Source organism: Mangifera indica, chromosome 5 (assembly GCF_011075055.1).
Source record: "Mangifera indica cultivar Alphonso chromosome 5, CATAS_Mindica_2.1, whole genome shotgun sequence".
In the NCBI taxonomy this organism is placed as follows: Eukaryota; Viridiplantae; Streptophyta; class Magnoliopsida; order Sapindales; family Anacardiaceae; genus Mangifera; species Mangifera indica.
The window spans coordinates 11,537,688-11,561,545 of NC_058141.1; the positions used below are offsets into that span (position 1 = coordinate 11,537,688).

Consider the following 23,858-nt stretch of genomic DNA (forward strand, 5'->3'; position numbering starts at 1 on the left):
TATTTTAAAAAATTAATACATAAAGATAAAATTATAATAAAATCAAGGTTATATGAATAATTTTTTAATACTTAATATAAATATGATAATTAGATTATTTTTTATATTAGTATTGAATTTTTTATTATTTAAAAATTAAATAGAATAATATTAATAATAAAAAAATAAATTATTAAAATAATTTTTCAATACCATCAACCAAACACACGTTAAGAATAATTTATTATAAATGAAAATAATATGTTACACAAATGATGATATGTAAGGAATATGCGTAGGACCAAAGAGAAACTGGAATAATTGATGACTTGGACAACCGAGATATTGAGTGATGTTGATCTCTTGGTGGGAATGAGGGAGGGATGAAATCTGGGATTCACGCAAAATTGAAACCTTCTTGGGAGTTGGTCTGCTTTTGTCAAAAAAATCTGGGATCCAATGCCATTAGGATCATGTTTTTTATCAGTCACTGACTTTCCCTTCTTCTTCTTCTGTTTTTTAATATGGTGTTGCTCAGATTTAGACATGGACAGGCCGCGTCTGGATTATTTTAGTGCGGTCATCTTACTGATAGATCATATTGGTGGGTTAGGCAGTGTTAAAGACCTCTTACAATGTGGGTCTCATGGGTTAGGTTGACCCATTTGATGAAAGAGACTCACAATATAGGTAAGATCTTTTAGCTTGTTTCCATTCATCAAATTATAATATTTTAATAATTAATAATTATAATTTTTAATAATATTTAGTGATTCGCATAAGGTTAGCTCACATATTTTATCTTAAAGCTCCGCATATGATCGGCTATAATAATAGATTATACCCAAAAAGGAAACTTAAATCATGCTATAATCAATTCGATCGCCTTATATATTTGCTCAGATTAAAAATTGTAACCTCATATATAGATAAAATTGAACGAGTTATTTATTCATATAGTCATAAGAAATTCAATTATATAATCTTTATTTTGTTATTAAATAATTCTAAATTAAAAATAAAAATAAAATCAAATTATGTAATAATATCTTCTTAAGTTATTATTAATACACAAATTAGAATTATAGTTCATATGTATTCTCTTTCTTTTTTCTAAAATAATATTTGTAATAGTGATTTTATTTAAGTGTCTAAATGGAAAGGTTAAAATAAAAGTAAAAAAAGGCTTAAAGTTGACCCAATATCCCAATTTCTAAAGACGACCTTTTAAACCCGTAAACTTCTATAAATTTACAATTAAACTGTATTTTCCATAATATATATTTTAATACATCTTGAATGAATATAAATTAAAAACCATGGTGATATAAATTGAATGAATAAAAAATAAAATAATATTTAATTATATAATAATATATTATTATTAGTATTTAAATTGTCACTCATAAGTGCACATAATATTGTCCGTATAAATACACACTTTACATAAATAATATCTATTGGCCAAAAGACTTATTCTTATCTTAGGTTTAGTCTATTTTTAAACTTCTTTTCTCTAAGTTTAAAAAATACAAATACTCACCCTCATATAGTTCTCGCCTATTGCTCTTCTTTTGACTAAGGGTGAACTTAAATTGAATCGAGCCCGAACATAAATTAGCTCGAGTTTGAGAAATTTTACTTTGACAGAGAGAGATTTTGTTTTGTTAATGCAAATTGGAAAGCCAGAAAGTCAAAAAATATGGGAAATATGGAGAGTCAAAAGTTGCAATGGAGAATGATGAGTAAAAGCTGGTGCATTTATTATTCGGGCTAGCTCATATAAGTAGTAACTCAACTCAGTTGGAGTTGAGCTGATGGTTGGGTTGTGGGTCAGAAATCAAATCAAATTTGATTTGATTCAAATTTGGTATAGACAAACATATTTCATTAGTCGAATTTGGTTTGAATTTATCAAAAATGAATTTGAACTGAGTTGACTTGTCTGTGATCTAGGCCTACTTTTGAAAACCACCTTGTATCGTCATTGATGATAAAGAGAGAGACTGAGTAGTCACCTTGTGTCTTTTTCTTGGTCTCTTCTTGTGTTGTGGCAAAGAGAGAGACGTTGACAACTTTTCTTCCAATAAGATTTGTCTCTTCATCGTGACAAGATGAGATCGATCAAAGATTTATGCCGAAGAGATGTCAAGCTTTTGCTTTTAGCTAGGAGGCAGAGAGACTAGCTGAAGATGAGATCAAACGCGTCTCTGAAGAGATGGATCTCATTTTCGTTGTGATGAGAAATAAAGCTGAACGACCAATCTTCTGGGAGAAAGAGTATGGCTTAACACACAGAGGGAAAGAGACTGGCTGAAGATAACGGTCGAAGATAGAATAGTTGGCTAGAAAACTTGGGAAAGAAAAATAAACCCTAGCAGGAAAATGTAATTTTTCAAAACTTAGGTTGGGAAAAATTATGAGTTTTTAAAACAAAGGTGGAAAAATAAGATAAAATTTTATTTTTTATTATTACTAATTAAATGACAATTATATTGTTAAATTTAATAAATTTTGATAACTTTAACAGTTAACAGTAGGGTTAAATTCGAATTGAGTTCAAACTCAACTCGATTTGCATGGAATTGAGCTCGAGCTCAGGTTCATCGAGTTGGCTTTAAAGGAGCTTGAGCTCAGCTCATTTCAAAAAAGCTGACCTCAAGCTCAAATTGAGTTTTTAGCTTAGTTTATTATTAAAATGACATTGTTTTAATGATTATTTGTCAAAACAACGTTATTTTATATCAAATTTCTTAAACTAATAAGCTGAACACCCTTGAGCTCGAGCCTGAAAATATAGAACAATCAAACTGAGCTATTAAGCTAACCTTGTTTTGGTTCATTCAAATTGAATTCGAGCTCAAATAAGTTCAACTCAAATCAAACTTTAGCTAACAAGTGAATATTTAGATTTTCAAAATTTAATGGATAAAAATTTAGTAATAGACTAAATCTTAGTTGAGAGTAACTTTTTTAGCCCGACACATCTACTCATTGCCCAGAAGTTTAGGAAGTTTTAAAAATCAATTGAGATTTGAGCCTCTAAAATTGTGTTCTCCTTTTGGTTTAGAACTTCAATTTGCTTTTAAATCCCTTAATAATTATAAATTATAGAAAACACCCTTTACCTCTTAAATATCATTTTAACCCCTGAATATTTATAAAATATCATAAACACTTTTTACCCTGTAAATATCATTTTGACTCCTTTAGACTTATATATATATCATTTTGACCCTTGTGGTTTAGCACCTATCATACACACTATTACCATCAAAATGTTTGTTAAACCCTTTAGGTTCACAACTTACAGATGCACCCTTTGCCCTTATATGATACCATTTGGACCCTTTGAGATCTACGAACTATCACTTCAACACCTTGTGATTTATATACAAAACATAACCTTATCTTTTAAAAATATATTTATGCATTTTATATTTTGAAATTGCTATTATTATTAATACTACCAAATTTAGTTTATTTGATAATTAAATATTTAAATAATATTTTATCATTATTTTAATAATTATACGATAGATAAAATCTTAGATATTCTTATATTAGATATTAAAATTTTAAAAATATAATATTAATTTTGTTATTATTATATTATTAAATATGTTTAGTTTGAGTAATATTTTATTATTAAAATAGAGATATTACTTTAAAAATAGATTACTTAAAAAATTATTGAGTATAAATAATTATTATATTTGAAAAATTTTGATAAATATAAATAATTATTGTATTTGGTTAAATGTAATAAAAGAATACTAATAAATTATTTTACTTAAATGTCTTTAAATATAATTATTTTTAAATATTTTTATATGATATGTTATATTAATTAAAAATAAATTTATTTTTATCTCAAAAAATTAATAAATAATAATATAATTATAATAAAATCAAAATTACCTTGATAATTTTTTAATACCTAAGGTAAATATAGTAATTAGATTACCACCTATATTACTTGTTATGTCAGTATTAGTACATAAATCAAATAAGATAATATAAAAAATAAAAGATAGATTATCAAAGTAATTTTTAAATTTCTGAAACCAAACTGTCTTTATTATTATTTAACATAAAAATAATTAAATATAATATTTTATTAACTAAATACAATAATTAATTATTCTTATTTTATCTATTATTGTGAAATTTTATAGGGCACGCAAATAAGTTATTCAAAGTTCCGAACTATCCACAACTAAGGCTGGATCGAACCCAAGTTGAGCTTGAGCTCAGTTCAATTTATATATAGTAGAGCTCGAGTTCGAGCTCGAACTCGTAGAAGCTAAGCTTGAACTCAATTCTAATTTAGCTCGACTCGTTTCGAACTTGAGTTTTTAACTATTTCGTTATTAAAACGATATCGTTTTAATATATATTGAACAAAACAACGTTATTTTGTATTAAAATTTTTAATTAAAAAATTTTACGAATAGTTCAAGCTCGACCGACCTTTTATACGGCTGACTCGTGTCAAATTCGAGCTCGAACGGACTCGGTTCGAGTCCAGCCCAACCCACAACCTACACAACAGCTTCACTGTCCAACTCAAATCCGAAACTGCAAAAGCGATAGCAACAACGACTCTCTCAAATTCGAGAACAATTTTAAGAAAATGACTTCACTGATCTCCCCTCAACTCCTGTTAGCTAACCCACATCCAAATTCCCTAAAAAGAAAACCCATTTCAGCTTCTAACTTGGATGCTAATAAAAATGATAAATCAACAATTTTGCTCACTTTTTTGGGTAAAGGTGGCTCCGGCAAGACTACCTCTTCTGTATTCGCCGCTCAGGTTTATCACATAAGATCCTTTTAATCTTCTTTTCAACTGTGATTTAGGTTTTGGTATTCAGTTTATTTATCATATTTGTTATGGTCCAGGATTAGATTACCCATACAAATAGGATTTATATTTCTTCGTAAGTTTGAATTTAATTTAATCCATTTTACCTCTTTGAGAAGGTTGTATTGACCCATTGTGTTGGCTATGATGTTTGGATCATCACGTTTCCTAACAGTTCTAATGGTTTTCTCATTCCTTGCTATAGATGTGGAACATCAATTAAAGACTTTGGATTTTAAGCATTGTGTCTTTTCTGATTAACATTTGTCCTTAACCTTTGTTTTCCTATATTGTTCAGCATTATGCAAAGTCCGGGCTAAGTACTTGCTTGGTTCTACAAAATCAAGATCCTACTGCTGACTATCTTCTAAACTGTAAGATTGGAACTTCTCCTATTGTATGCAATGATAATCTTTCGGCAGTCAGGCTGGAAACAACTAAAGTAAGACTTCCCCCCTATTTCCTCATTTTATCTAAATCTATGCTGTATATTATTATTGATTTTCTTGTTTTGATTCGATTTAAAATCTGGACGTATCATATTTGATAATTGCAGATGCTGCTTGAACCTCTCAATCGGCTGAAAGAAGTAGATACCCGTCTTAATATTACCCAAGGGGTTCTTGGAGGGGTGGGTATGTAACATCTCAATATTTTAGTTTAGTTTCATGCCCTTAAACAATATGACTGCATGGTATCATTATGCATGTTTCTTTAAAATGTATTTTAGGTGGTTGGTGAGGAGCTTGGGGTGCTTCCTGGGATGGATTCTAGTTTTTCAGCATTTGCACTTGCAAGGCTATTGGGATTCTTTGGGAAAGTGGCCCAAAGAAATCACCAGAAACAAAATTTTGATGTAATAATATATGATGGTATCAGTTCTGAGGAAACTCTACGGATGATTGGTGCAAGCAGTAAAGCAAGGTTAGGAAATTTCAGTTCTCTTCCTTCCTTAATGATCTGTATTTAACAGCATGAAGGTGCTCAGATTGTACTTGAAATACTTGCGCAACATGGCTGAGAAGACTGATCTTGGGAGATTGGCTGGTCCATCACTCTTGAGACTTGTAGATGAAGCCTTGAGTATAAGTGGCCGCAGGCCTCTTAATGGAAATACAAGTGCTGAGATATGGGACTCTATGGAACGAATGTTGGAGGTTTGTATAATTCCCATTTATTAATTCCACAATTATGGTGTAAATCCAATAGGTTCTGTATTGACTGTTTTGCATGCAGCAAGCATCTTCTGCCTTCACAGAATCACATAAAGTTGGTTGCTTTATTGTGATGGACCCAAATAGTACAATCTCTGTAAATTCTGCATTACGTTATTGGGGTTGCACAGTCCAAGCTGGTGCACAGGTAGCTGGTGCAATAGGTATTGCTTCTCCACATCCAAATGTAGAACTAGAGGAAAGAGTCAGGAAGAAATTTTCGCCATTGCCTTTCGCTTTTGTTCCACAGATTTCAATGGATGTCTCTATAGACTGGAATGCAATTATGCTGAAGACAAACAGTAAACATGCACGAGATCTTGTTTCCTTGCCAGCAAGGAACAGCAGTAGCATGATGCCATCTGTGAAGTTTGATGTGGGTAAAAAGTCTGTAACACTTCTCATGCCAGGTTTTGACAAGTCAGAGATCAAGCTATTCCAAGTATGCCGTGTTCTTTCAAGTCTTTAACCAACCAAAAAAAAAAAAAAAATCTTTCTAGTTTTTGAATTGTTTCACATGTTTTCATTGTTGCTTGGAAGCTTTTGGCATTGCTAACCCATTAAGAACATGTTCTTCCACTCTTCCATATATTTTCCTTGAAGTTGCATGGACATTGGTAACCTTTTAGGCATCAAAGGACTCTTTTCATGTGAATCCTTTGAAAAGAATACAGAGAGGTCATTTGTGTTATGCCGTTTGATAGGAAACATAAAAGGACCCATGGGAGCTGTTGGATAAAACAGTTTTATAACAGTTGCCCTTTGCCATATAATTTGATCCCTTAAGCAGTTAAGCTTTAAATAGCTTCAATCTGATATCAAATTCATGAATACGAACTCAACTTTTGTACTGGTTGGATTTATGGGCTGTGTTCTGTTTGCTGATCAATGATATACATTGTGTTTGTTTTGAGCGTCAGTTACATCAATTTTTTTATGCTTCTACAAATAGGCTATATATTCAAAGTTTAAATTAATATGATGATAATACTTTTCACCTTCTTAATACTGCAGTACAGGGGAGGTTCTGAGCTGTTAATTGAAGCTGGAGACCAAAGACGTGTCATATGTTTACCACCAGATATTCAAGGAAAGGTTGCAGGTGCCAAATTCATAGACAGAAGTCTTACTGTCACAATGAGATAGTTTAATAACTATATTGTGAATTCTTTATTCCAGTTTTGGTATCTGTCTGACAGAGTTAATGAAAACAGCTGATAATTTTAGCACAATTTTCATAATGAGTGGATTGTTTATGCCTTCTTATATTCATGCATCATCTGTTAGAATTCATTCAAGACAAGTAACTCACTTATCAGAGCACAATGGGGGGAAAAATATTAGAAAAGGAAAGTGTGCTGTCAGGCTTTAGTCTAATCCCAGTTTTACTTAGTAACCACAGTAGCACCACCAGTTGGTTTTGGAGGTGGTCTAAGCACCCTGGAGGGCCGCCTCTCAATATGCTCAAGTTTCATCTTGCTTATCGTTGGAGAATTGGCAGCCTTTGTCATTGTCAGATTCATCATTTGAACCACCAGAAACAACTAGCTTCTCCTTTATATGAGCAAGTTTTGGTGTCAACAGTGTGTGTTTAGACTCAAAGTTTGAATTGTCACGAAACCTCTGTGCTCTTGCTTGCTCTGCTCTCTCCTTAACATGCATTTCTCTCTCTTATAAGGCCAACTTGTGCCGGTCTTTAGATTCAGGATATTTTTTCTGCTAGAACTCCAACTGATTTTGACATCCATTTGAATGAATCTGCAACATCATTTAGTGAGTCACTTGAAGGACCCCTGTACTAATTTGTGGGAGGGTTGGAGTTTCAGGTGAGTCCATTGATTTGTGCTCCACTTTCCCAAATGTGGTGATGGCCACAGCATCACCTGCATTTCTCATTATCAGAGATTCCAGAGAACCCCTTGGCCAATGGCTCATGCTAATTCTTCTTGGAGAGCCTCCAGAGAGAGATCTAGTTGGTGATGAAAGAGTTGAATCATCCTTGCCTTTGCCCCATTTCTTCAGCTTTTGGATTAAGTTAGGTGTCTTACTGAGTTTACTAGTTGAACCATCAATAGAGGCATTGTCAAACTCCTCATTCCCAGTTGAAGGTGGCTTTCCTTGGCCACGTTCTGATCCTACCTACTAAAACACCAGCTGTTCAGCCTTCTCTTGAGAACCTCCTCTCTCACAGTGGTAACCATTTCACTCTGAAGCATAATGACTGGGTAAAATAAGAATGATATAATCAATCCCATGAACAAGACTAGAATCATAGCTTTTTAATGAAATAACGTAGGTTGTATGATCTACTCATCTAGTTGATTTTTAATTTCTTAAAAATATTATCACAGCCTTCTTAGATTTCTATGAAACTCCATTACAATACCCTTTGTTTTGGCAGAAACATTTTTGCCTTGAACAGCATACTATCAGGGAAATTATAAACGAATTGGTGCTTTAGGAAAAAAAAAAAAAAAAACCATGAAAATTTGTACTGATTTCAACAAAACAAAATCCGCAAAAATATGTGTGATAGCAGCTTGAAAGCACATCTAAAGATTTACCCAAATATATCTATCATTGTCAATTAACCGATCACATTAATCTCATTTATTTCACCTAGAAAGTTACAGGATCAATAAGAAGGACCAAATATGTTGAAAATGGAGATTTTATTTCTTTGATGCTGAGAAATTGATTTTTCACAATTAACGCTAATTTCATTTATTCACCTGAAGGCTTGGTTAAAGAAGCAGAGGACTCTGATGCTTCAAGGTTCAGCTGCTTGACCGTATAGGCTGCAATTGTAGCAGCAACCGGGAATCCTAACCTGACTATCATGAAGGTATTATAGTTGATATGAAAAACTTGAATTCACAATCATCTATACACTCTAATCAACCCCAAAGTACTCCGCCACCCATTTCTCCTCATCCCCATCACGTATAGGCCAAACCATTAGGTCCTTCGTAAAGCAAAAAGAGCTCAACAAAATCCAGAATTTGCATATAAAGCTTAACTCGTGCAAGCCTTTAAGCGAAACCCAGATAACAATGCTTCAAATAAAATATATAGTCCAGCAGCATTGTCAAAAATGAAATTTTAGTTGTATTCATAAATTCAAGTAGAACATATGCTAAGAGCTACAGCAACCACCTATAACTGGTGGTCAGTTTTGCTCCAAGAGGGATTGAGAAAACCCACATAAGTCTAAAATCTTACTATTTTGCTTCAGAGGGAATATATTAAGCCAACACAAACCCACGAAAACAAGACTGAAAGGGACAGCAGCAACCGTAAATTTCGAATGAAAACAGAAAAAAAGTGAATGAACTTAGTTTGTTTTGTTCACCTCGAAAATTAAATGTATATTTTGACTAACTTACGGGTTTTTTTGTAATTAAATGTCACAAGATTATTTGATGAAAAGGATCCACATACCAAATGTTTTGATTGAAGGATTCTGAATTCTGATTGTCAGACAATCGTTTAAGGAACAAAACTGGTGCGTGTGATTATGTGAGTGGTGTAACTCGGTTTAAAATGAGGAAGATGATAGGTTGCAACTAACGAAAATAATCAAATCAATTTTCCTGTTTGTCAGCTTAGTTGAAATCCACTCAAACATAACTAGGCGTTATAAGAGAAGACAATCAATGTTTACCCATCCAGTAAAACATCTCACATACAAGAAATCATATATGGAAAAAAAAATCAGGCACATTTTTTGGCCCCCATTAAGTATTTCAAGGTCATATTGGATGATGTATTTTTGAAGGAATATGACATTCAAGAATGGCTGTTCCACCTCCACCTTTGCCCTACCTCCTTGAGAACCTTAGTGCGGGCTTGACTTTTCCTTGCTTCATCTTCTACCCAAGATCTGCATATACAGCGCTTCCATTTATGAGAACAATATAACAATTATCAGCTAATTATTTACCCAACAAATTTTGCTAAGATAAAGAGATGTAATCATAAACTTCACCTAAGAATCCGAAGAGCTTCTTTCTCAGCTTCCAGTATGGATTTTGTATCAAGAAGTCCCTCCTGCTTCGTCAGTAATTCACCTAGCATACTCTGTAATTTGCACTTCTCATCCACATAGATGGCCCTCTCAGATGCCAGCTTTTCTGTCATCTCATCAACCTCTTCCCTCAGATTCAGAAGAAGTTGCCTCTGACAATCTATGGCCGCCTTCTCCTTCAAAGCCTCAGCATAAACCTTCTCTTGAAAATTCAACTCCTGCTCCAAATCAGCACTTGCAGATACATATAGCTTCTCCACCTCAAAGCCTCTACTTCTCTCTTCACTGAACTTCTCATCCCAACATCTTTTTATGTCTCCCCTCTCAAGCAACTCAGACCTAATTTCTTCCATCTCAGCTTGCCTTGAAGACCAGTCAGTTTCAAGTCTTGACAATTCAGTATATGTAGCTTCTACCATCCTCCCACTCGTCAATGCCACTGCTGCTTGAGCTTTTGTTGAAGGTTTATTTGGTTGAAACCGTTTGCTCTGACCTACAAAGTGTGTATTCCAGCATGAAATCATCATCTTTGCGTGTGATTGGATATCACGCAGTTTTACTATGTTGAAGTTCTCAACTTCACACAACCAAAAAGGGGGCTAGTAAATCCACAGATCATGATGGAAAAAATCTGTTCAACTATTCTGGATTAGCTTATTGCTGTACCATTGGTTCTATAAATTGTTAGAATGTTGTTAAAACAAGGGGGGATTGTGATTACTAATGAGTCTTCATGCCACCTTCATCTTACTTATCCCTTTCTACTAGGATCAAGCTCTGAGCTATTATTTCTAGGCTCCATGCAAAAGTAAATTGTGATTCCTTTATTTGCAAACAGGAGTCTACTATTAGAGCAGGTGTATATAATGCAGACCACAGCACAGGTTTTTAAACCATTTTTGGTCAGTGAACTAACAAGTGATTAGAGCAGCTTTGAATTCAGAGCAGAAAAAGAGAGAATAAAAGGAGGATACCGAAAACTCTTCTAACTATGCTCTTGTCCCCAGCCAACAAGTCCATGAAGAGTTCCAAAGATGCATCTGAACTGATCTCCTTCACATCCATATAACCCACTTTTGTTGATATCTGGACTGCAAACAGGTCAGGTCTTAAAAGATATGAAAGACCGGGGAAGTATCAGTTTTACAACAAGAAAGATCAAAAGAAAAAAAAAAAAGACTGAAAGGAATATTTGAAAATTATTATACCTGTTCCAAGATGTCTGGCCTAAATTCATATTCTACTTGGGTTTTCCAGCTTATAAGATCCTGTCGAGAAATGAACCTACAGTACCAACTACTCTTTAACTACTGAAAACAAATCTAAAACTAGTATTAAAATCAGTGCATTGCTGTACCTCTCAGGGGAAAAGTGGATATTTCCTTGGCCTTCAGAACAGTCAGAACCATAGTTCTTCCCCGATAGCTTGCTGGGAACAATACCAGCCTCAGCAAGTGCTAAATCGGAAATCAAGAAATAAAAGTTTAAATTCACTCTTCATTACACACCCACCTTAAGATAGAACACAAACATCATGATCAAACCTTACCTTGGATGAACACAAAATCTGGGTCTTTAAATTCCACATCATCAAAAGCAGCATCCACAGACCCAGAAGGTGTTATGGATGGAACAATCCTGTGCTTGAGACTCCTAAAAGTTCCAAAAATAAAATGGTGGTCAAACCATGAAAAAAACAATAAAAATATTTTGTTTCAAACTATTGCAAACTGCATACATGATTTGGTTTACACCTCTCTAATAATGAGTTTATACGAACAAGCCATCTCGCATATTCCCTTCTAGTGCACAATTCATCAGCCTCTACATCATCTTCAATGATCTGTATACCTTAATTACAGTTAAGACACTCATGCTCAGGACTGGACCCAAAGCTCCATTGACAATAGTTGAAAGGTCAACATTTAAAGAATAGAAGAAACACATCAAATATGCAAAAAATATAGCACATCTGACCAAAAAGGAATCATAAAGCCCAAAGGCTGACATTACAAAATTGTCTTATTCATGTAACAAAACAACTATTTGGAGGCAGTTAGCATTCAGGAATTTCTGAATTCTATCCCTCCGACACTTTGTTCAGCAAAGGGTAAGAACTTTGACAGCTTCAGAACTTGTATATAACATATGCCACTTCAGGCTCATTTAGACATTGCAAATACAACAAGAATAAAGGAAATCAATGCCTTCACAAAGCCAATGACATAGTTTAATTGAAGATTTAACTTTCACAATTTTTGTAGAACATTTATATCACAATGTACAGTTGACATCCTAAAAATGTAAAAAATAGATAAAAAAATTAAAAGCTGTTGAAACAGACCTTCAGTTTTTTCAAAACAGACAAGGCCTCTTGTTGAGTAGAATCCGTGGCAACTGACACAATAACACGCTCAATCCTGTCCACTGATCCTGAAGTAAATGCAAGGCCAAAAAAGAAACATAGTAAAAGAAAAATATTAATGTAGAAAAAGATTTTATCATTTCTGAGAGACAAAATAGGATCATATAAGGAGAGCATGGACCATAAGCAGCAAAATAAATTAACAAAAGGGAAAATGAAGAGCTACTATAATCTCTTCTAATTTAACAACCAGGTCAAACACCACATGTTATACTGACAGTAAACATAGAAAACATAGTGAAAATGATACATATCGACCTAGGGAAGCACAAATATTAACCATATCTCCCAGTATCTTCCCCCCTTAACTCCTATATTCCCTCTCATCTTATTGAATGTTAGAAGGCACAGCCCATAGATGAAATGCGTAGACAGTATTAAACATAAAACGCCCTGGAACCAACCACAGTTGAAGATGGACAGTGAGGAAATCTCATTTGAAGTGCAGTTTGTATAATGCTCCTGGCTGGAATATCTCAAAAGAATAAAAACGAAAAGAAGGGAACATTAAAAAAAAAAAATTTATATCTGATACATAACCATTTAGAAATCCAGCAGATGTCCTGAACTCTGTTCTTTTTTAGACTGATGTTATATGAAGGAATCAATCATTGAAGGAGTGAAACAAACAACTTCTACCCTGAAATTTCAACATTGGGAATCGCCACAGCAGCATAATAAATTATTTCCAAATAGAAATTTTTGAGATTAAAAGTAGCTACTCATTAACAACTCCAGACCAATTAAAAACAGTCTATTAAAATTTCATTGCTGAAGAAACAATGGTTAGATTGATGTTTAAGATTCTAAAGCAAAAACATTTCTATTTCAATGATTATTACTGGCCTTTTCCATGTCAAATCTTGTTCTCTCCTATTTATACCAGTAAAAAAACCACATATAAAAGTTCAACAATGACCAATTTAAATATCAGAAAAACAAGCCAATAACATTTGAGAAACAAAACAAAAAGAAAAAAATGTGCGAATGTACCTGAAGCAGCAGTTTTACCAGTGTCATCAATTACACACTCTGGGCCAGGGCTTGCAATGATGTATCCATCTGTTTCACGAGAGTCCACAGTTTTGCTTTCATCAGATTTCATTTCATTCTGTTTGAAAATTTCATTCAAAACATTTAACCGACTACCCAACTGAAACTTGAACCCTGCTATTCCAATACATTACAGTAAGTTTTAATGAATTCAAATAAAAGAAATAAAAGGAACAATTAAACAAGGAAGGCAACCTGTTCCAGAGGGCGAAAGGTAATAGCTGGCAGCAAGTAAAAGAACAAATGAAGACCCGACAGCAACTCCAATCACAACCGTAGACAAACCTGAACAAATGAAAATTAAGTAACGGGCCAAACCACCGTTTAATTCGAACTAGTGAAAATTAATGAGTAGAGACAATACCTTTCTTCTTATTATTCTTGTGAGGAGGAGATTCAACAATGGCCCATCCATTGTAATCTTTACTATCACAATGGTGAGGAGACAGCCAGGAGACATGAGTGAGAGAAGATGAGAGGCGGACCAATTTGGAATTTCTGGTTCGGCGTCTGAGATAGGAGGGAGAAGAGAAAACAGGAAGACGGCGTCGCAAGAGAAGTGAAGGAGATAAAATGTTTGTATTAGATGAAGAAGAGTTCATTTGTAATTGCAGTTCTTGGAAATTAGAGGTTAGGGTTTTCATGTTGGAGAGTGGAATTACAGTGAGTGAGATAAGCTCAGCTAGAGGCTTTGCTTCGGAGAATCCGAAATAAATCTTCCTAATGCCATTGTCCTTCTCGTAAATTGTAAGACTGTTGTCATATCCCATCTACGCCATATTACATTTTTACCCATCTTGCGTTCAATACTCAAAAGACGGATATGGTTTCGTGTATATATATATATAAATAAACAATAATATATTATTATATAATTAAATAATTTTAAATTATAAATAAAATAATATTTAATTATATTATTATTTATAAATAAGATTTTATATATTATTTATAAAAAACTCCTTACCCTTGTAACAATAATACAAATTTCAAGGGGTCTTTTCAAATGCCATATTGCACTATGAACCCTTTTAAAGGTTGCTAGATTGTAAGTATTTTATTATTAAAATTAAAAAATTATTTTAAAAATATATTATCATAAAAATTATTAAGTATAAATATCATTATATTTAATAAATATAAATAGATATAAATAATTATTATATTTAATTAGAGATATTTTGATAATTTTTAATACTTAAGATATAGATAATAATCAGATTATCTTTTATATTAATTATTACATTACCTTTGATAATAAAAAATTATCAAAATCTTTTATTACTTACAAATCAAACAAAATAATATAAATAATAAAAAATTGAATGCCAGAATAATCTTTAATCCCTTCAAACCAAATGCACCCTTCTAATGATACACGAAAAGATTAAAATCATTGTTTTATAATATAAAAAAATATGAATTGAGTTTTTTTTTTAACAACATTTGATTTATATTTTTTATTAATTTTATTTATTTAATATAATTAATTTTAACATATAAAAACGATTTGCTTTGAATGAAATTCCTTGTGAAGAAAAAAAAAGGGTAAAAGCCATTTCAGGCCATCTTTCCAATTCCCTTTTTGGCCACCAAAACTTTTAAGCTATCTATCATTATTTATATAAAATTTTAAACTTTAACTCAAAAGTCTTACCAGAGATTAATATAAGTTGACAATTCATAGTACGTTGAGATAATAAAACTGTATCAGTCATAACTTTTAATTCACATATGAATGGAAGCATAAGACTTGAGAAGAAGAAGAAGAAGAGCTTTTCTCGTTCCAGTTAAGCACATCAGGAAGAAAGGGCGAGAGAGTTTGTTCCAAATAGCAAAAATCAACATATATCCCAATTCAAACACTCTAATCTGAGCTGATGCAGGAACAAGTGCTGTCTTAATATAGTCCTCTACTTTTCTTCCTAGCATGACATGTCATGGTCTCAAATCAACTATATTATGGAGTCATTCAATACTAGAACTAAACATGACATTTTCAGATCCAAACATTCCAACAAACAATCAAGCAAGCAATATTGGAAAGCTGCTCAAACGGGTTTAAAGTTTAAAGTTCAATATTTTTCCTCATTAAAGCTGCTGAAACATAATAAATGAAAGAAAAAGAAATGACTTTCAAACACTATGTTAATCATCTTCACAATATGACATGAATCTGAACAGCGTGCCATTTAACACATCTGATACACAATATCTCTTGTGAGACCTCAATCACTTATTCAAGTTAACATTCCTCATCATCTTAACAATAAACATGACTCTCCATTTGATATAAGACCAAAATCTTAGGGCTCAAGATGCTCATAGTAAATTTGAACAAGCAAAGGGCACTTCGATCAAGCACATAAATAAATAACTAACCAATATGACACACTTCTCAGGCACTATCTGATAAAGGGAATAGCTTCTCTAGGATGTTATTAGAAAGAATTCTGTTGGGGTCCAGCTCCTTTCTGGCTTTATTGTAAGAATCCACTGGAAAACGCTTCCTCAGCCTAGATTGGAGAGCAGCAAGTTCTTCCTTGTCCTTTGGAACCTGGAAATAATTAGGTAGATCTATATAAGAAGAATCAAGGTAAAACATAGCAGCTTCAAGTTCTCACAATGTAAGACAATTATAATAGGATTAATTACTGAAATGAATTAGATTTTTTAAATGATCTAAGCTCAGTGTTGACAGAAGAGTTCTTACACAAGCACAGTATAGTCCAGAAAAGATTAGTATATAGATATATATTATCTTATTTTCCATATGGCTACCTCCAAAAGAATATGAACAAGTACAGGAATCTTCAGGGTGCATAACTTCATTAAATGTTTTAGAAGAAAGTTAATCCAAAGAAAAAAGTGGACTTAGAATTAAAGAGAAATTATCCTAACTTTGTTCATTTTACATTTCATGTATCTCTTCTTCTAAAAGTGACTAGATACAATTAAATTTTAACAAACCCCTTATAGCTTTTATGTCAAATTGATTTTTGTAACGTAAATTCATAAGTGATTAAGGAAGAAATTATAACAATTCCAAACTAGGCTTCCATGGATATTTGAATTTCTCGAAATTTAGTCTATATTAAATTTAAAAACAAATTCCTAATACAATCCAAAACATGTTAAGATCTCTTATTTTTTGGGGTTATTATCTCTCAACTCAGGTTTGTATTTCAGTCATTATATTAGAAAGGAATAAAAATTGTTCCTGACTTCTCATTTCAGAGGTTGTCCCAGACCTTCCCTCAGCACTGTTAGTTAAAAGAAAATTTAAACAAGGATGACAATTTCAAAATTGCCCTTAGTATCACAACTTAATTTACAGTAGCAAATTGTCCTTCACCGTCAGCAACATCATCGCCACTGCATCTTCAACTCTGGCGTAACATGACATAACTCAAGTCAAATAATTGAAGCCACTGAGTCCCAAGAAGAAGTGGAATGTTGTCATAAAAATAAGACAACAGTGGAGTATTATGGATGGCAAAACAGTTGAACTTTTTAGTATTATCAGTAAGAGCTCAAGCCCTATACATAAAGGAATAATGAGGGAGAGAAGTTGAAAAGTCCATCCCCTCTGTTATCAGTGTAACAATGGAGGTCCCTAAGACAAGCCATTTTTAATTGGCTTTCTCCTCCAATTAAGCTGCAAATGGAAGCTTATAAACCATTTGGCATGCTTGCATATTGCCTAAGTGTCACAAAATCAACCAAATATCATGAAGTGACAGAATCTTAAAGAAGTTAATATGTAAATAATGTTTATAAGTCAAGTTTGAGAAGAAAAAGAAACAGAAAACAATAAAGGGTAATGAGCAGATATTAAGGAAGAAATAGGGGTTCCAGACAGAGAACAAAGAAAAAGAATGAAAGCACAAAGAAAGGAGGAAAAGATCAATTACATGAAATGGATAAACATCAGAATTTATAACCCATATGCAGCCATCAATGCCACATGCACAAACTCCAGTCTAAGGGGTTCCATACCAATAATATATACTATTTGTATCCCCCTCCCCCACAAGAAAAATAAAACCTTATTTGTAGATAATAAAATCTTGACAAAGCAAAAAGTTCACAAATCTTATGATTTGCAATAAACTATTACAATTAAAAAAGCAAAAATATATTCTCAGTAGCTAAAGGTCAAACAGAGACTATTTTTAAGACCTTTGTATCTTCTCTTTCTCTCTCTCTTTTTTTTTTTTAAAAAATATTAAATACATTCCTCAGTTATATTACACATTTTCCCTTGTCCAGATTTAAGAAGTACTGTTAAGAAAAATTGGAGAGGGGGAGTGTGTGATAATTCTGAAAGGGAGGGGAGGTGAGGGATATAATTTTAAACTTGTGGAGTGTCACTGACTAAAAATTATAACATCAGAGGAGATCAGGGATAATAAGTCTTTTTTTATTTAAATTTGTGAAAGAGAAGTTATAGGAATAGTTTATGCAAAAACTTAGTCAATACCTCAATCTTAGCCCAATGCTCATAAGCAGAATATTGATCCCACAACTGTGTTTGAGTCAGATGCCTGTAGTGGAAGAATTCTTCAGTTATGTCCTTTCTCTGGCGAGCATCCATGGTGGGGAGGTACATAATTATACCAACCTGCAAGAAAACCAACAAGGAGTTTAACATGAGCATAATGAACAGCTAAAATAATTTCAATCAAACAGTTTAAACCCACAACCATTGCAAACATGCACTATCTACTATTGTCAAGGCCACAAATCATTTGTTTCATTGATTAATCAAATTGAAAATATCCACAATCCTTTGTAATATAAAAGGTGCAGCCAAAAGTGTGATTAAAATTTGAGACATTATGTAGTGTGCTAAAATTTCCTACTGTTGGTTTGGCTCAAATTCCATGCAAGAGCAAAAAATTAAAACAATCAATCAACAAATCACTATCAATATCAATATCAAACTAAAGTTTCAGAAAACCAAAAATGTAAACAATCCTTCCAATTTAAAATTTTAAGTCACTAACCAATAAAACATTGCACAGAGGTAATATTAGAATAGCAATATAATCAAGCCTACAATGTTTGTATAATTTGAATTGTTTGAAATACGCATTGCGAGACGTACTGTTACTATATGCTGGCATATAGTTGTACATTAAGCACAAGTATATCACACGAACTTGATGCCAAAACAGCTAATCTATGAGTAGGGGATTCTGCTTTATGCATTAAAAAAAATGAGTCTGATGGCGTTGAAGTGCAACAAACTGAATTTGAGGATGTCTTTGCTCTGATTAGAATATAAACAAACACACAAAACTGAAAATAATTTAAAATTCAATTAACTAAAGAAATAAAATTTCATAAAAGCTTAAAACCAAAACAAAGAGCCAGGGTTATAAGATAAGAAAGGAACAAGATAATTTTTGAAAAGATGATGAAGGAAATAATCAGGGTTATAGGAAAAGATCCAAATTCTTGCTTCTCTATTGACTTCCAAGTCAAGAAGAATTCATAGATGTAATCAGTGTAGGATTTGTTTTGTGAAGGGGAGGGTTTTCTTTTCTAAACTTTACTCCTTCAGTGGTCTTCGCTATCTCTGAGGACATGTGGTATAACCCTGTTTTCCATTATATACATTCTCAATTCAAAATAATAATAACATTAAAATAAAGAAGCCATGAAAATCAATAAAGAAAGAATAAACAGGAGAGATAAGAGGAAGAATGATATGACAAATGAAGTCCCCTCATAAAAGAATCCAAGTACAAGGAAAGGAGGAAAGAACAAATATAGAAAAAACAATAAAGTAAATAACTTACCCATGAGAAAATCTCATCCTCAGCAGGGCTATAAGCTGGACTCATGAGGCTCCGACTGCGTGCTGTCCAGCGTTGCTCTATAGGCGCAGGTGCAGGTATATCTTCCTTCTCTATCAGTTGCTTCAGCTTGTCGATGTATTCAAGGTCTTTCATGCTCGGTTTGGCAAGGGTTCCAACAGGAAAGCAAGTTTCTGATACCCACTGTTGCCCACCACAATCAAACCCCAAAATTTCATCAGCCCATCCAACTCTGTATCCCTCTGACTTCTTCCAAAATTCAGCCTCAGCTTTATTAACCTTTACGACATGTTCTTTGTTAAGTGGATCAAGTGCGAGCAGTTTATCTCTTAGCTCGGTAAAAGAAAGCTCATTTATGTCTGATTCATCACTGTCAGCTCTGCAAGAAACTAAAGTAAGCAGTTAATTACTGAAATAAACAAAACAAGGAACCAACAAACATGATAATATATGCCTTGATGTTATATGCTAAAGCTTTGGTTTTCCTAAAGTTAGGGGTCAGAAGGTCGCAACACGAACAGACGAGACAGCAATTACTGTGGCAAAAAATCAATGGAAGAGAGAATGAGAAAACACACACAAGATTTTCAGCTAATCCAAGCTCTTTTTTTGGCCTTGATGCACTGGTATCAGCAGTTACGCCTCCCAATGCCACAATTATAACACCTGAAAGTCTAAATGAATGGTGAAAGAGAACAGCTGTACCTATAGTTTGCGAGGGACTCCCTGTAAAGGTCTCGAATGTGTTGTATAGCTTCATCAGTAGTATATTGTGGTTTTGATTTCGGAGGACCTTTCCATTTTGAAACAGGGTTGCACCTTACAACCACAACCGTGTCAGTATATGGAATATAGAGGTACTTCACATGCTTATTCTCAGATAATAATTTCCTGCAAATAAAAAGTTCAGTTAAATTTTAATTTTTGAAACAAAAAATCCTCCATGAAACAATTAATATACAGATATGCTACTCCATGGAGAAAGAGTGAAGCAATAGTTCTGAAAAGGACAACAGAAATATGAATGTTATCTTTCACTTTAGTCTCATCCATGATATATGGATTGTTAAGATCCACACCTACACAAAATGCATGTGGCATAGAACTCTTATAAAATAATGTTTCTGTTTAGATGCAACAGCAGCAAAGATAAAATTATTGAAAACATGTACCTTTTCCTGTTACAAATTTCACAGCACCAATTATTAATATAAATGGAAAAAATAAATGCTTCAAAATCATCCAAATCATAACATAAAAATCCTTAAGATTCAATAAGTTATAGGTCAATAATCTTCTTGGATATTGCAAAACAATTTTGCCGCAAAGCAAACAAGGGAGATTGATCAAAATACAAGGTAAGCGATAAAAGGAATGAATCGTTACTTGTGATTTTTTTTAATCTCTTTTATACTTGAGACAGATGTGTGCTCTACAAGTTCTTGTCTCTCAACACACTGAAGGGTGACTTCAGCAACAACTCCAAGGCCGCCAAGACCGCAACGAGCCAAATAGAAGAGCTCTGGATCTTTCTCTTTTGAAACCTCAATTGTTCCTTTGGCAGGAGTGACCAATTTCAAGCTGATGACTTGCTCATCAATAGGAGGCAAATTTGCACCAGTGCCATGTGCGCCAACCTAATAACAAATAGCAAAGAAAATGGATATCCAAGTTAACCTGTAAGGAATATTAACACCAAATCACATCACAGAGTCTATAATTGCCAGCTAAAAATCACATTTCCCAAGCTTTCTTTTTTCCTTTCCAATTTTTTTTTTCTTTTTTCATTTCATGGTTATCCAGAAACGTGCGAAAACATAAATTACCCTTCACATCCGTTGTTATAATCACAATGATAAACTTCTGTATACAGAATAAGTAACCTGAATGATGCCACCAATTTGCTGCTCTCGAATGGAAGCAAAATTCTGAAGCGTAAGGCCATATTGCTTAATCTTATCCACCAACGCCTGAACTGTAATTCCAGCCTGAACTACCACTATCTTCTTCTCCTTATCAATCTCCAACACCTCATCCATCAGGGCCAAATTCACCATCCCAGCCCGAGTTAGCGCGATCCCATTAGGAGAGAGTCCGGAGCCCACGGGCCGGATCTTAGCCCGCTTCTCATTAGACTCTTTGACTAAATTCTCCAGTTCTTGGATATTCTCAGGCTGGTGAAAGTTGCGAGTCTGGACCTCGTGAGTGCCGCTCCAGTTGGAGACAGTCTGAAGGTCTTCAGGCAATGGAGCGTAGCGAAAGAGTTGGGCCTTTTTGTGTTTGGCGGAATCGGAAAATGGAAAGGAATAGTAAGTGGCGGCACCAGAGAAGAGCAGAAGCGCCGCATAGCCCAGATATTTACGAATTTCGGCGTCAGAGGGGGAGGAGGCAGTTGATAGTGGGCGTACCAAGGGTAGTGGATCTTTTACTGGCTTGAGAGGTCTGAGATGAAGATGGAGTGTGCGCCTGAGAGAGAAAGCTCTTAGCATTTTTAATTTAATTAATGATTTGCTTGCGGTTGCTGTTGTTAATTTGAAGATAAAAGGGTTTTGGGTTCTGCTCTGGATGCCTTTTGTCCAGTCATCACGAAGCTGATGTGACGCGGCTACTAGTAGTACCTCCATCTTTGCTGCTGGTAGGTTAATTTAATATGCCTAAAGGACTATTTCCAACCAAGGTATGTTGTATTGTCAAGTTTCCTCCCTTTAACTTTGATAATATCATTAACGGAATTCTAACCTTCTAAAATTTTATCTCTTTTTGTCTCCCTAAACTTTAAAAACTAAAAGTTTCTCTCAACCTAAATTTTAAAAAATGACAGTTTTACCTTACGATTTCGTTTGAAAATCTCCAACATCATCTATGGTTCTATTGCCGACGACCTCTCTCTCTTAACCTATCCTTTCCTTTCGACGATTTTTTTCTTTCCATTTGGATGCTCGATCGAAGTCGAAGAAGCTGTGAAAGACAAAGAACTTCGTCAGGGAAGACAAAGTTCTTCGTATTCCCAAACAAAGACGAAGTTGTCGTCTTCGTCTTCCACGACTTCTCCGACGTCGATCGAGAGTCTAAATGGGAAGAAAGAGACCGTCAGAAGGAGAGGATACGTCGGGGGGGAGAGGTCGCCGGTAATGGAGCCAGAGATTTCAAAACGAAACCCTAGGATGAAACTGTCATTTTTTAAAACTTAGACTGGGAGAAACTTTTAGTTTCTAAAGTTTAGGGGGGCAAAAAGATTTTATATTTTAGTTAATTTTTAATATTATAGAGAAAATAATTATTTTACCCTTATCACGGTTAATTTTAACTGCTCATGGGTGAGTTTTTGATATTATTAAAGTTAAAGGGGGGAAACTTGACAATGTAGTATACCTTGGGTGGGAAATAGTCTTTTGGCCATTTAATATTGTAAATCATATGAGTAACTTTTACGTATAATTTTATATAAAAAAAAAAGTAAATAAATTAAAAATAAATTAATATTTAATTATAAAATAATATATTAATATTTATATATATAAATTATACACATAATTTAAAATAATAATATTATCTAAATTTTTACTCGGACTTATTTTACACTGATGTCCTTTATTTTTAATTAAAATTACCAACCACACCTCATGGTTGGTCATCACACACCACTGTATTTTTATTATCTATTATGTGCATTAAATCGGTCCTTCTTCATTGCTTGCACAAAATGGTGCTATTGTTGCCAGAGTGAGATTGAGAGGAGATAGAAGTCTTTAGAGTTAGACTAAAACAGATAAAAATCAATGAAGTGAGATTGAGAGAGAAAGAAAATTGGTAGAGTGAGACCAAGATAAAACAACAACTCTCTCTCAATAGCATGAACTGGCTTGAGAAGGGATGCATGAAAAAAACATCATCTATTTGATCATTTGACGGAAACTTAAGCTGGTTAGCAATTGTACCAATGTTTTGAACTTGAAATGGGTCAAATAACGAGGTGGAAACTTCTAATTTCCTTGGTGTATGGTAACTTGAAATGGGTGTATATTTTCTCTGCGAAGCATATGTTTTGTCTCATGAATGACTATTCTTCTTCTTCATGGTTTTACCCAAACCTAGATGTATTTTTGTCTTTTCACACTCATAAATAGTTTTACACTCCTTTTACTTAGTCATATATGTTATCTATACAATTATCGAATAAATGATCTTGTATGTTTTTATGCACAATCATACAAAACATACGAATCAAGAAATTTTATACATGTCAAGATAGTATCTATCTTTAGGACGGTCATGCATATGCATCTGAAATGCTATTTTAGGCTTGTTATGCTTAGTTTTATGGATTTAAACCATATTCATTCAAATAACAATCTAAAGTTATAAGTTGTAATGATCATAATGAAAACTTCACAAAACATACGAAGTGATTACATCAAATTTTTCTCCTATCAATCAAACCCACTACATGTCTCATCTTCTAGTCTAC

At 33.5% G+C, this 23,858-nt stretch overlaps 3 protein-coding genes and 1 long non-coding RNA gene across 5 annotated transcripts; 1 reads left to right on the forward strand and 3 right to left on the reverse strand.

Annotated features, from left to right (window-relative positions):
* The first annotated feature begins 4,561 nt into the window (after positions 1 to 4,561).
* LOC123215695 (uncharacterized protein At1g26090, chloroplastic) lies at positions 4,562 to 7,301 on the forward strand. The gene is made up of 7 exons (XM_044635899.1): positions 4,562 to 4,795; positions 5,145 to 5,288; positions 5,403 to 5,477; positions 5,577 to 5,770; positions 5,835 to 6,003; positions 6,083 to 6,502; positions 7,075 to 7,301. Exons 1-7 carry the CDS (start codon positions 4,616 to 4,618, stop codon positions 7,204 to 7,206), a joined length of 1,314 nt encoding a protein of 437 aa, XP_044491834.1. The 5' UTR covers positions 4,562 to 4,615; the 3' UTR covers positions 7,207 to 7,301.
* Positions 7,302 to 7,341: 40 nt separating this feature from the next.
* LOC123215696 lies at positions 7,342 to 9,261 on the reverse strand. Its single transcript, XR_006502143.1, has 2 exons — positions 8,793 to 9,261; positions 7,342 to 8,281 (listed from the first exon to the last, which is right to left on the reverse strand). It is a non-coding gene; the product is annotated as an uncharacterized LOC123215696 (long non-coding RNA).
* Positions 9,262 to 9,620: 359 nt separating this feature from the next.
* Positions 9,621 to 14,335, reverse strand: LOC123216356. The gene is made up of 11 exons (XM_044636785.1): positions 13,930 to 14,335; positions 13,761 to 13,850; positions 13,506 to 13,679; positions 12,432 to 12,520; positions 11,842 to 11,930; positions 11,637 to 11,740; positions 11,445 to 11,544; positions 11,296 to 11,371; positions 11,062 to 11,173; positions 10,049 to 10,580; positions 9,621 to 9,943 (listed from the first exon to the last, which is right to left on the reverse strand). Exons 1-11 carry the CDS (start codon positions 14,333 to 14,335, stop codon positions 9,850 to 9,852), a joined length of 1,866 nt encoding a protein of 621 aa, XP_044492720.1. The 3' UTR covers positions 9,621 to 9,849.
* Positions 14,336 to 15,695: 1,360 nt separating this feature from the next.
* LOC123217160 (L-galactono-1,4-lactone dehydrogenase, mitochondrial) lies at positions 15,696 to 21,918 on the reverse strand. 2 transcript variants are annotated; one of them, XM_044637964.1, is made up of 6 exons: positions 21,274 to 21,918; positions 20,777 to 21,027; positions 20,096 to 20,209; positions 19,373 to 19,769; positions 18,049 to 18,189; positions 15,696 to 16,122 (listed from the first exon to the last, which is right to left on the reverse strand). In XM_044637964.1, the coding sequence occupies exons 1-6, from the start codon at positions 21,877 to 21,879 to the stop codon at positions 15,964 to 15,966; spliced, it is 1,668 nt and encodes a 555-aa protein (XP_044493899.1). In that variant the 5' UTR covers positions 21,880 to 21,918; the 3' UTR covers positions 15,696 to 15,963. The 2 variants fall into 2 exon arrangements, with proteins under 2 accessions (XP_044493899.1, XP_044493898.1); XM_044637963.1 differs by having other exon boundaries at positions 20,096 to 20,281; positions 21,274 to 21,917.
* Positions 21,919 to 23,858: the final 1,940 nt, after the last annotated feature.

What these genes read in the sequence shown, in the direction of transcription:
- LOC123216356 (XM_044636785.1), bottom strand. Translation starts at nt 14,335, where the DNA reads ATGGGATATGACAACAGTCTTACAATTTACGAGAAGGACAATGGCATT. An exon ending in ATAAACTCATTATTAGAGAG is followed by an intron (nt 11,741 to 11,841) that starts GTGTAAACCAAA and finishes TGGAACTTTTAG; the next exon opens with GAGTCTCAAGCACAGGATTG. An exon ending in ATCCACTTTTCCCCTGAGAG is followed by an intron (nt 11,372 to 11,444) that starts GTACAGCAATGC and finishes TTGGTACTGTAG; the next exon opens with GTTCATTTCTCGACAGGATC.
- LOC123215695 (XM_044635899.1), top strand. Translation starts at nt 4,616, where the DNA reads ATGACTTCACTGATCTCCCCTCAACTCCTGTTAGCTAACCCACATCCA. An exon ending in TCAGGCTGGAAACAACTAAA is followed by an intron (nt 5,289 to 5,402) that starts GTAAGACTTCCC and finishes TGATAATTGCAG; the next exon opens with ATGCTGCTTGAACCTCTCAA. An exon ending in CTATGGAACGAATGTTGGAG is followed by an intron (nt 6,004 to 6,082) that starts GTTTGTATAATT and finishes TTTTGCATGCAG; the next exon opens with CAAGCATCTTCTGCCTTCAC.
- LOC123217160 (XM_044637963.1), bottom strand. Translation starts at nt 21,879, where the DNA reads ATGCTAAGAGCTTTCTCTCTCAGGCGCACACTCCATCTTCATCTCAGA. An exon ending in GAGATTAAAAAAAATCACAA is followed by an intron (nt 20,282 to 20,776) that starts GTAACGATTCAT and finishes TTTTATTTGCAG; the next exon opens with GAAATTATTATCTGAGAATA. An exon ending in GAGTCCCTCGCAAACTATAG is followed by an intron (nt 19,770 to 20,095) that starts GTACAGCTGTTC and finishes AGTTTCTTGCAG; the next exon opens with AGCTGACAGTGATGAATCAG.